The sequence below is a fragment of the Hirundo rustica genome, chromosome 2 (genome assembly GCF_015227805.2).
Source record: "Hirundo rustica isolate bHirRus1 chromosome 2, bHirRus1.pri.v3, whole genome shotgun sequence".
In the NCBI taxonomy this organism is placed as follows: domain Eukaryota; kingdom Metazoa; phylum Chordata; class Aves; order Passeriformes; family Hirundinidae; genus Hirundo; species Hirundo rustica.
In genome coordinates, this window is record NC_053451.1 from 36,349,488 (window position 1) to 36,362,844 (window position 13,357).

Genomic DNA, 13,357 nt, shown 5'->3' on the forward strand with positions numbered 1-13,357 from the left:
GAGGTGACACAACTGAGTAGAGGTTTGCCTACCTTTTACTCCATAAAGTGTGTGAATAGATGCAAAGGGTTGAATTAAAGGAATAGAGAAAAAGGAATTGAAGTAAACATGTAATGAATTACTGGGGCTCTGCCCTGGTATTGTAAACAAAAGCAAAAGCACAGTCCATGGGAGATTTTTTATTTTGTTTTTTAACCTCAATTATTTCAACATAACATTACTCCACAGGACCACAAACATTTCTCCCAACCAACTTATTTAGCTAACAAGATACTGAACTGCAGTGTGAAGTCAAGAATTCATGGATAATGTTGAAAAAGATGGTGGAAAGTTTTGAAAAGAAATTTTACTGGAAAAAAATCCCTTAAAATTAATTGCATTGACCTCTTTCTTAAAAATGACCAGCTTAGATTTTTGTTCTATATAAATGTCAAGCTTAGATTGATGACTTGCATTTATTGTGTCTGTGACTACTTCTTCTTGCCTATGTACTGACAAACTTGTTAACACTTTGTAGTTCCTAATATTTTGTTATTTTTTGAAGCAAAACCTTTTTCAACCCTGCTTTATTTATTCGCACAATTTTGTGCCAATACATCTAAGGTCAAATTCTAATTCCTTTCAGATCCCAAGGAAATCCATAGTAAGTGTGTTGACTTTATTGGAGTTACTCTAGGTTCACAAAAACTGATCAGTAACTGAGCAGTTTTGCTTTATACCAATGTGAGATTTACACCTCGCTTTGAGTTCTGTAATGAAAAATACTTGTGACCACATAGAACATCCCTTTCCGGGCAAAACTATGCTTTTTCACTCTTCAGTGCACTGGAAAAAGGCTAAAATTTTTATCCTTCAAAGAGGCAAATATCAGCATCATTATGAGCAGAAGACAACAAGGTAGACTGAAGTTTCTGTTTTACTAACATAAAGTGCTTCTGCAGAGACAGAAATTATGTCACTGAAGAATTTATATCACAACAGCCATAAACTGAAAAGGTCAATATTGTTCAATAAAACACTCCCATGAGGCTGCACCCAGGAATTACCCTCTCGCTCTGTGACAGACCAGATTCTGCTACAAATGAAAAACAACAGGCTAAGAGCAGTTTACACTTTGCCCCTGGAAGCAATTATTTTAAATAAGATTCATTAATTTGTGGTCCTAACTCTGGAATACTGCTGACTTCATGGGAAACTTCATGGATACAAGAGAATAGAAAATCAGCAGTTTAAAAGCATACAGAAAGATCAGAAATTAATTAGCTGACTGCAAATTAAGTAATTTTGCTTCTTTCTTCAGTTCAGTTTTGGTGTGTGACGCCTTGAATGTTACTTCCTAAGAATAAGAGATGGCTGAAAAATTTAGATTTTTTTTTTGTGATGAGCAGATTCCACAGCTGAAATTAGTTTATTCACAGCAACTTCAAATGAAAATCTGGGCATTCTAAGTTTTGCACAAAGTCACAGAAGAATATTAAGAAATTCTAAACCCCTGTATTACTTTCATTATTCATGAATTAACTCATGACAAATTATATCATGCCATATCAAGCCATATCAAACCATGTCATAGTATTCCATTGTCTGTCACAGTTATGTATTGTTACTGCTACTCTGTCATGAAATAATGGAATAAAACATCAAACATTTCAAAATGTAATTTCATTTCAACAGGACATTTTCCTTTTCTTTTTTCTGAAATGAGAAATTTTCTTCTGGAAAACTTCCTTCAATATTTTCACAGCAATCCATAAAGCCATAAAAAAAAATGTTTCTAAAAATGAAATAAGCCAACAGAAAACTTCCAATTGAAAAACTTTCAGCCAGTGTTCCTCACTCAGCTTGAACCTCCAGCTCTAGGTAAATTCATGCTGCACACTGAGAAAATGTTAAGTTGCAGAGAATCATTGCTAGAGAACTAGAAAGACTACTCAGCACATATCACATTAAAACTCTACAAGACAAATTTTAAGAAAAAATAAGTAGATGGTGACATGGTCTAAATTAGGTAATCACAAACTTTCATTTACTCCAGTCACATAGGTCAAATTCTATGGATCTTGCAGCTAGCTCATTCTAGAGGGATTACAGTAATAATACCACATGAGAAAGTATGTAAGATTTAACCCCAAAAAATTTCTTGTGAATTTGCCAATGGCATAAATACTGCACATAAATAAGCTAGAAGAACTTCATTAACTTCAAAGATGTTCAAGAATATGGCCTTAAAATTCTTATATTCCTCCTGTTTTAAAGCAGATGCAACTATCTCACCTGAACTTCTCTAAAATGTGAAAACTTTACTAAAGACAAAATTTTACTCAGGGAGGATGGGATTATTTAGAATGGAAAATACATGTAAGGTCATTGAATCCAACCATAAATCCAACACTATCATTTCCATCACTAAACTATAGAATCACAGAAACATTAAGATTGGAAAAGATGTCTAAGATTTCCAAGTCCAACTATTAACCTGCTATTTTCACTATTAAACCATATTTCCAGGTATCATATCCAGCTGTTTTGTAAACACTTCCAGGCACGGTGTTTCTACCACTTATCTAGACAGCCCGTTCCAATGCCCAGCCACCCTTTTCATGAAGAATTTTTTCCTAAAATCTCCTCTAAACTTCCCCTGTAAGCTTCTACAACTTGAGGTAATAACCTCTTCTGTTCCTTGTTACCTGTGAGATGAGACTGACCCCCATCTTGTGCCAGCTTCCTTTCAGGCAGTTGTAGAGTGATGAAGTCCCCCCTAAGCTTCCTTTTCTCCAGACTAAACAATGACAGCTCCGTCAGCTGCTCCTCACAGGACTTGCGCTCCAGACCCTTCGCCAGCTCCGTTGCCCTTCTCTGGACACGCTCCAGCCCCTCAATGTCTTTCTTGCAGTGAGGGACCCAGAACTGGACACAGGATTTGAGGTGTGGTCTCACCAGTGCGGAGTACAGGGGACAATCACTGCCCTGCTCCTGCTGGCCACACCACGGCTGATCCAGGCCAGAATACCATTGGCCTTCTTGGACACCTAGGCACACCCTGGCTCATACTCCGCTGCTGTCAACTAACAGGTCTTTTTCCAATGGGCAGCTTTCTAGCCACTCTTTCCTAAATCTTTAGGACTCATGTTGTGAACCACCACTTCACCCAGGTGAACCTCATACAATTTTCCTCAGCCCATCAATCCAGACTGTTCAGATCTCTCTGCAGAGTCTTTTTCCAGTCCAGAGGAGGGCAAGAGGGGTAGTGAAGGTCTGAAGCACATGTCTTATGAGGAGCTGCTGAGGGAGCTGAGGTTGTTCAGCCTAAGGAAAAGGAGGCTCATTGGGGACCTTATCACTGTCTGAAAGGAGGGTGCAGCCAGGTGGAGTTGGCCTCTTCTCCCCAGCAACTAGCGGCAGAATGAGAGAACATAGCTCCAAGCTGCACCAGGTGAGGTTTAGGTTGGCCATTAGGAGGAATTTCTTCGCAGAAAGGATGATTAGACATTGGAATGGGCTCCCCAGGGAGATGGTGGAGTCACCATCCCTGGATGTGCTTAAGGAATGACTGGACATGTCACTGAGTGCCATGGTCACATTGACATGGAATATTTGGTCATAGGTTGGACTGGATGATCTCAAAGATCTTTTCCAACCTCACTGATTCTGTGACTCCTGCCCTTCAGGAACCATCCAACTGCCCTTCATCAACCATCCAACTCAGTGTTTTCTGCAAATTGACCGGGGGTGCAATCTATCCCCTCAACATGCAACATGCAAAGCAGAATTTGACTTTTAAAGTACCAGATGTCTTTACCACCGGCCTAGAAAGTCACACAAAAGTAAAATTTGTTGTGTAAGAAATAAATTCTTACAAATTCTTTTTTGCAGTTCTGAAAACCACTTGCAAAACTATTATGGATATTTAAATGATGCTGGGGATGCCAGAGATACTAAGCAGTTCCCCAAGATAATTAAAGCAGATAGGATTTTTGGAATGGATCCTCCATTTCTGTAGAACTTTGCAGTGCTAATGCTCACTGAGTTCTGCATACCTGCTGCTAAGTGTAGTTACAACACTTCAGTCAGTGACAAATGAGCAACTGAGGAAAACTCTGCCTGTTTCAGTACATAAAGTTCTGCACTTGAGTGATTGTGCGTGCATTTCTGTGGTCTCTGTTAACAGATTTCAAAATACACAGTTAATATAATTAAACATTCTATTCAAAGACATACACCTGACCTAACTGCATGCTCAATGAGAACCGCCTATATACCATCCTAAAAACTGTCAGGCAGCCTTAATTTTGAGTGTCATCATTAGTTTCTATTATAATAAACTTTGGTCTGACTTCCCACCTGATTTTATTTGGCTTGGCTCAGTAAAGCTACTATAAATCCACTGAATCACTGTTGCTGATCAACAGTGTTATGAGCAGTAGCAGAATGAGGTTTATAAAGCCCTAAAACAGATTTTTATCTTATCCAAATCACTGGAGAAACTTCACTTCAGTGATGTATGTCCTGATAGCTACTTCTGATGCACCATGATGAACCAAGGGTTTATGAGAATGTCCCAATATTACAGCTTCCTATGCTGGCCAAGGTGATTTAATAGCTCACTGCAGTCTCCTACATCCATTTGTCAGTCACTCTCCCTCCTTTTTTGGTACCGTCACTTATTCTCACCGTATCCTTATGTGAGATTCTGCATTTTAATGGCCTGAAAAAAACTTGACATCTCATACTCCAGGGTAGTTTACTGTCAGAGTAGTCAGTGAAATCAGTTCACAAAAGGACTGACGAGGTAAAGTTAATGATGAGGAGAGGAAGGCACAGCATGAGGCAAGGTAGCTGGAGGAAGAAGAGTTCCCTGATATAGAGATGAGGAGATCTTATTTCAGCTCACTGCTTGTACCTGTAGTCTCACATCTGCTTTAGAGGTGATTTTACCACAGCTACCCCAGTAAAGTTTCCTGTACTCGGAAAAAACCTGAAGTTTTCATATATGCTTTTTGGGTGACTCTACTCTAGTATGTCATCCTGCATAGCTGATTGTACTGAAGTCTTTTAAAAAGTCTGAGAGAAAAGAATAAGACCCAAGCTAATAAGATACAGTGACATCACATCATGGCTTTACTCCTGCTAACTTAAGAATTTACACAGACTTTTCATAAGAAGAGATCCGATATTACAATTTCTCACGTGCGAGGTTAAACAAGACATCACCTTTGACACTGACTGCATGCACCTCAGTTTTCTGGAGCCAAAAGGTGGGGTTGCTAAAGCTGTTCCAGTGCAGAGATTTTGATGATTAAGATAAATTGCTTACGTGCAGAAGTTCCATGAAAATCTGCCCAGAGCCAAAATTAGTATTCTGTGTATTTTATGAATGATTAGGTTGTTTGCAATGCATTAAGAAATGTAAAAAACATCCAAAGTCTGATATCAAACATCTAGCTGTCTACCTAGACCCTACAAAATTTTTTCTTCCCTTAAACACGCTTACATATGTAATGAAGTGAAATATAAGTGGAAAAATTACTTCAGAATGATACACAGATATATGATACCCAGTTACTGTTCACAGATATGTCCTGGTACTGCTAAATTGACTGATTCCAATAACCATTTTCTGTGGCCAGCAGCAAGAAAGCCAAAACTGTTGTCACTGCTTCCTATGAGTTCTGGACAGACTGTCAGTGTACATCATTCTTCATATGTAATATTTTGCTCTTTTCCCCTGATTTGATAGTTAGGAAACATAGCATTCACCGTCATGCAGATTTCTGTGCACTCAGTTTTCACTCCGAGAACTTCTATCCTTTCTGTTTATGTCACCAAGCAGACTGTCCCAGAATCCTGGTCCATATCTGATGTACTTAAAATCTTCAAGTATTAATGTGTTTTTCTTTGTTTCCTAAATCCAGACTCACTTCACCTTAAAGACTTATATCATAGTAAGCCAACTCTACCTTCTTCAAATGCACTAATTATGTTTTCAACTCTGACTTCCCCAGAATTTCTCGAAAGTTTGGCATAGTATAGACTCAGAAAGATGGATGGTTATTATTGTATTTTGATTCTTAGGTGCTACAGTTACAATTTGATTCTTATTACAAATACCAGTTGCCTTATGCCAGATGCTCTCCCCTTGTTTGAAGAGACGGACTGACAACAAAAAGCCCAATGAAGGAATTTAGAGCGGCAAAACAATGCAATCATTCCACACAGGAGATCAGAGTCCCTCCCAGCTAGGTTTAAAACTCAGGTTTTCAAGTTCAGAATATGACCCTACTCATAAGCCACCTCTAGCCTCGTCTCAATTAATACCTTGTGTGACTCAGAGAGGAGCAAATCCAGAGCAAAACAGCTGAAACTGTAGACCCAAATTGTATGTTGCACATGAAGGTTTTCACAGGGAAGGGATTTTTTTTAATGCTGGCTGTAGTTCAGTCCCCTGAAGTGAACACCCACTGATAGTTGACACATTTTAGGTTTTCTGCAAAGGGAATCCAACTCGCAAAGTCAGAAATTACCCTGCGGTGTGAGTCACAGTGTCAGATAGCAAGACTGTTGGGAGATCCTTTTCAAAAGTATACTACTGATTCTCATTCATACCCTAGTTCTTGGTCCAAATAAGTAAATAAAACAAGTATTCAAAGTCCATTATGAATTTCCCATAGAAAAAAGGTAATATTTTTATTTTCTCTACCTTGCAGATACGATAAACTGCAATAATATTTGGGAAACACTGAGGATCAACACAATGATCATATTATTCATAGCCCTTTTTATTTGATAATTAAATTGTGAAGATGTTTTAATGTGCCTCTATCGTGCTTCCTCTTCCTACAGCTTACAGAAATTGTGAGAGGAAGACATCTTCAGTAACCAAATAAAAGAGACAGACATGAGAGATTTTGTGGCATGGGTTAAATATCAGAACTAGCACCAGGTTCAGAAATAGACTGGGAGGACAACACAGCTTTCTCCTCCTACTCTCTGGGAAAATCCCAGAGAAGGATCAGATGGTTGAGTTGGCTTTTACTAGGAGTCCCTGCAATTAGGCTGGAAGCATGGCTGATGGGATGATGAGTAGGGCTTTAACATTAGAGTTAAATATAGACAGGCTACCAAGAAAAAAACTAATGAACAAATTTGTCTTCCAGTATTTCCTGACTGGGAGTTGGTCTGTGTAAACTCTTCCTAAAGCCCATCTTTTAAGTGTCCTCCAAAATAACATTGGTACAGACTTCCATCCTGCAAGTCTGACTGTAAAAGATTATTGATTACTCACCTACACAAATCCTTCTATAGAGATTGTACTTTGTACTGTGTTGGCTTCTATCAATAAAAGAACGTGTTCTATAGAGACAAACATTAATAAATGACTGAGTATATGATGAGATAAAATAACTCATTTAGTTTAGCAGTCTGTAAGTATGGAAATTAAAAATTAAAATAAAGTGAATAAGTTTTCTCAACATAAATAAATGTCCATGCATAAATGTCTATAGGGATTATGTTGCTTTTTACCAGCCAGACAAAATGAAAAAAGAAATTTAAAAATATAAAGCAATTAAGCAGTACATTTGCTGACACGCTGCATTAGCTAGATGGCAGGAGTTTTAATTTAGCTTATTTTAATTTCATCCTTGCTATGCCTTCGAAATATATTAGCACTCCTTAACAAGTTTTGCTAAGCTCTTGTCTAAAAAGCTGAATGTAAATGAAGGGAAAGTAAGTACTTTGATCTTCACTGTTACTGGAAAAGGAATTATACACATTGTCATATCAGCATACGATTTTCTCTTTGAGTCTACAGGCTTTGCTGATCCGCAGACTGCGATATCGAACCCGGCGCAAAGCGGTTTGCATAACGCACTTCACATCTACATGAATGGCTCCATGTCCCAAGTACAAGGCTCTGCAAATGATCCTATCTTTGTATTACACCATGCGTTTGTTGACAGGTAAGCTTCATTTACCTTAGTAAAAGTAATTCATTATGTGGGGGGTTTTAACAGTGGGCTTTTCACCTGCATTTCAGAGTGTGCAAACATTTTACATGTTTTTACATGTGCAACATTTTTAAACATGCAAGAAAGGAGCTGTGCTGTTGTTTAAAAGCACATGTCTCTCCTAAACCGGTCTGTATGTTCACTGAGTTAAATATAATTTGATGAGTTGACAAATGCACTCTGCTTTTATTAAAAAGGTAAAAATAGTTCTTCAATGATGTCATAATGACTAATATATATGGATGTGTATGTCAGGAAGTTTGGATCAAAAGTGAGTGACTCATTTTAACATGACTGTAATCATTTGGAGCAATTCCTTTACATTCTAAATGTCAGGGCTGTTTTAATTTCTATTCCATATAGAAAATCCAAGCCTGCTATTCATAAATAAAGAAAAAAAATCCATATTTAAGTGTTACAAACAAAATTGTGACTGCCTCTTGATGAAAGAGAAGAGTACAGCTGTGCAGAATGAAAGGAGAGCAAACAGATATCATGTTTATTAATAAGAAAGGGTAGGAGAGCACAGTTTTGCAAGAAACTGGTGAAATTTTTACATTAAGGGCAGCATTCCAAGATTTCATTTCTGTGTCACTATCTTACATGTGAATGGCTACAAACAATTTACTCTGGACTGCATTTATACCAAATTGTGATGACTAAAGGGCAATTAAAAAAAAAAAAAAAAAAAAAAAAAAAAAAAAAAAAAAAAAAAAACGCTAAGCAAAGAACTGTAAAAGCCACACAAACAGTACTTGTTCTGGAGCAGTTTATATTTTCTTATCCATCTTCTACTTTTTCTCCACTGAATGTTACTTGACTGCTGCATTGCTTAGGACAAAAAAACCCCCAAATATTACCCTCTACATACTTCCATAAATCTGCATGCTCAGAAACCTACTGTCTGAGATTCAGCCTGCATGCAGCAAGGTGCCTATTGAGATGATCACGAAAATTGTTTCTTCATTTGGGCCGCTGAGGCATGCAGCATGGAGGGAGGCAGATTATACCTTGCAAGCATCATCTTGCAGTCTGAGGCAGTTCACACCAACTCTTACGCAAACCTTTCCTTATTTAACCAAAAAGGTAGTAGGTGTGAAAAAAAAAACCAACCAAGGTTAGGGTCCTTCTCTTCATATATATTTAAAATATAAGATGACTGAAAAAAAAAAAAAATACCATTTATATCTAATATATATATATATTTAATGAACCTACTGATTATATTACTCATATTTTACTCATCCAGAAATAGGGCATCAAGTCTTAGCAGGTCACCCAGGCATAAGTGGAATGGTTCCTTCAATGGCTGACCTACATGTCTTTTGCTCCTCAAATCACAGAGTATAATTAGTCTTCTGGAGGTGTCAGTTTGGAAAAATTTTATGTGAAAAGCTTTTCTTGAGGACATTTAAAAAGTTACACAGTGTAGCTTAGCTGTGATTTAGCATATCCATGAATTGACTGCTTCAAAGGATAGATGTATGACGGTTTCAAATGTGGTTACTACTTTCTAGTTAGTGCCTGGAAATTAACTTTCCTACATGTAGGCTATTAAAAAGAATGTATCAATTTAATATTCAGAGAAAAAGAACAAAGAAGAGAGAAAAAAGTTGTGCCATATCAAAACAATTGTTTTCCTTAGATATTGACACTTGCGGGAGACCTATGCACCTCTTAGATCGTACTCATTACAGGGCTTAAATAGCCTCTTGGTCTTCATGCTGACCCTTTCGACGGAGGAATTTCAGTCATTAAGAGTCCCTGGAAACAATTCTCATATCTGTAGTTGTTATCAGTTTTAAAAGGCAAATTATTTGCAAAAGATAACCTCATTAAACTGTACCAGTATTGAGGGAATAAGCCACTGCATGGGCTCTGTGGGGGCAATAGGGATATGCATGATGCAAACTCATCCCATCTGTGTCAGAAAAGCAACACCAGTGCTCTGCAGCTCCTGTGGATGTGGGCCTTAGTACACACAGATGCAAAATCTGAGAATAATGCTGCCTTCTGTGTAGGTGACAGAAATGCATTAGCCTGACTTGGGTTACTTAGCAGCCCTATCTGTGACAGATTAATCATGCTTTTAGTTATAATTAATAAGTAGGTGAGTGATAGGTACATACAGTACATTTTAGAAAACCCTGTTCCTCTCCTACATAGACTTGAGCACTGCGAAGAAATTATTTTCTGAGAGGCAAGTAAGAATACAAAGAGTAGAAGAAGTGGGACATAGTCTCCAGAGCAACAGGAGCACATTTTTTGGTCTCTATCGACTTTTCTCATTTAGACAAAATACTTTTGAGCTGACTGCCATCACTACATTGGGTCCAATGGGATTTTAACTAACTTTCCAACTGTATCTTCTGATAACAACAATCACGGTTCTGCTGGGTTTGCAGAAGCAGGGAGAGGCTGTGTCAGGAAATTAAGAATGGTCCAGCACTTTGGGCATCCAAGCAGGAGCCCACAGGGGAATTTCCTCACTCCACTGCAAATTCCTTGGGTGAAACCCAGCATGAAACTTGCTCTCCCAAACTTTCATCCCCTGGAGATATGTTTCCTTCCCATCAATTTCAAGGAGGCTTTTGAAGAGCTGTGGATCTGAGCTTGAGCTAACCCATCTGTACAGTGGGTGATATTAGATGCCTACGCAGCAGGGATGCTGTCAGCGTAAATGCATTAATGACTGTGAAATGCTCAGCCACAGCCATAATAGGAGTGATAGCAATAAGGCAATAGATCATTGGAACTGATTTTGCATGGAAACATATGGTACAGAGGAGGATAAACAAGTGTATACGGAGTCTGCTGACAGGTGTGAGCCAAATGTTAGGAATTGCTTTCTAAACTGAGCAACAGTCAGCCTGCCATCTGCTGTCCCTCACCTTCCCTGCCCGGGCCTGATGCACGAAAGAAGGGAAGGATAGGTGAAGCAGAGGTGCAGTTGAGATGCCTCAGGTGAAAAAAAACATTGGCTTATAAACACTTCCAATTTTTTCAGGTCATTCCCTCTCAGTGCAGATATATGAAGTACCCAGGCAACAGCTTTCTTAGCAATGATTAATCAGGCTCCTTGCCCTCTTATTTGCTAGAAGATGTAGGGATCAAATCTCAGTGTTTGGTAAGAACAGGTGACTACCCTCAAAATTATTAATTGTTAATTTAATGGCTTTAAAAAAATAAAAAGAAAAAAGGTGCAATAAAATATAAATCGAGCAAAACCAAGAGTTTTTTAGCCCTCTGAAGCATTTCTCTTAATTGCAAATCTTTTTACTATTCAGATTTACTCTACAGTCAGCACAAGGGAATAACAAGGGAGGAGTCAGCCCACTCAAGCTGTAAGGAGCAGCTGCACAGGCCATGAAGGCACAAGCCCCAGTCCCACTTGAGATCACTGGGGTGTTTTCTGTGCTCTTAGAAGGAACTCCTTCCTCTCCGCTAGATCTTTTTATCACCAAAGGCATGTAGTATCTTCATCTCTTCTCCCTGCACTCCCCTCCTTTGAATATTTCAGCTTTCTTCTCATTTATTTCAGACCACTATAATTCTCCACACCCCAACCCAACAATTTCCCAAAGAAAAGCCAAATAGCAACAGGAAAAAGAAGTTGTCATTAAAGATCTCCTTACAAATTTATACCCATGCAGCAGCTAATGCAATAGGGCCTCAGTCCTCATCTCGTTCCTAAGTTCTGCAGCAGTGGGCAGGGTTTATTGCAATAACGTGGATGACTTCCAAAGGCCCTGGTTTTAGAATAAGCCATTTAGAAATAATTTTCTGAAGACACACAGCAGGTATCTAGGACATCAGCGCACACTGTCGCCTCTCTAAAGTCTAGTATTTGTTAGACTGTTTGCATATTAGTCTAGAGCTAGATCCAGATTGCCAGTTCTGTGGTGTCATCATTACAAGACCTGTTTTCTCCAGCTATCATAAATAACTCCTGCAACCACCATCATATAAACTCATTGCTCTTCTTAAGCCCAAGTACTCTTTGTTCATATCCTTCTGCTGCTTCTTTGTTCTCTTCACATCAAATCAACTGGTTTCTATTGTGAAAATAGAAACCCTTCACTGCTCAACCCCAAATCATTGTTAAGGAATTCATGTACCTCTCCAAAATGTTCATTATACCAGTCTCTATTGTACACCTTTTTGGAATTCAGACAAGTCTCTCCATACTCCTCCTTAGTGAGAGGACTATTGCAGTCCCAGTGCATGGGTACCTGGTCCCCCTCCTGTCTGTTTACATCTCTCTGTTGTGCCTTGTCCTGTGTGCATGTTGTAAGCCTTGTCATTAAGGGACTATCTCGTTGCACTTGTCTGCGCAGAACCTGGCATACCCTTAGCCTCTGACTGTGGATCTCAAGTATCAAAGAAACAGGAGGTGACAATTACTTCATTTACTCACATGAAATAGCAAAGACAAGACAGAGCTGGACATTCCTGATCTGATCAGCAGCATCCCATTCCCTCAGACAGTTTTATACACAATTTCAGTCCCTATGGATTCAATATATTCACCCTAATGCCTGCACCTTCTTCCACCTAAAAAAAAAAAAAAAAAATTAAAAAAAAAAAAAAAAAGGCATCGCTGTGACAAAAGTGGAAAAAGTGATTTTGTTGCCAAAAAAAAAAAAAAAAAAAATGCTTAGACAAGAGAAAATTTGGTATTCACTCCCAGGAGATGTCAAAATAAAAGCTTCTTATTTTTTACTCTGTTTTTGAAACAGAACATTTTTGTTTTCTCTTGAATGCCATCTCAGGATTTTAAAACCAAAAAATGGCACAAGAAAAAACCAAGCTGTTCTCTTGTTTTGAAATGTTGACAGGAAACAAGAACTTATTTTAGAAGTTAAAAAACTATTTGCTTCAAAGATTTGGAACATTTGTAGAAATGCATTCAAAAAGAATCATCAGAAATTCTTGTGAGACAATGCTACGTTTCCAGACTTGTTTATTACATGAAATAAGAGTGATTCTTTACCCTGAAATGTCTCCAGTGGGAGACAACACAGATAAAGCATGAGGCCAGGGAATTATTTTCTCCCTTTGGTATACAAAACTTAGAGGCAGCAGAACTTTTTACTGAGGTGCAGATGATATGGAAATTGTAGCACAATAATATATCAGCTAATAATAAAGCAGCCTAAAAATTGAAAAATCACTTTACAAACACAAATTGTATGATTAATTTTATTCCTTGATATGGGCACAGCAAGGCTATTACTGCTTTTTGAGGGTACATTTGCAAATGACACAGCTTAGAAGTCTGAGCTATGGCTTGGAGCCACTTGACATCTATAAGACAAAGGCAGGTCAGGAGGTTGCCATTAGCAATATCC

General features: G+C 38.3%; 1 protein-coding gene across 1 annotated transcript in view; it reads left to right on the forward strand.

Annotated features, from left to right (window-relative positions):
• The window catches only part of TYR (tyrosinase), a 43,152-nt gene that overhangs the window by 12,237 nt on the left and 17,558 nt on the right, over window positions 1–13,357 (forward strand). The window contains exon 3 of the mRNA XM_040055667.2: window positions 7,811–7,958. Within this exon, the coding sequence (XP_039911601.1) occupies window positions 7,811–7,958 (148 nt within the window). The remainder of the gene's footprint in view (window positions 1–7,810; window positions 7,959–13,357) is intronic.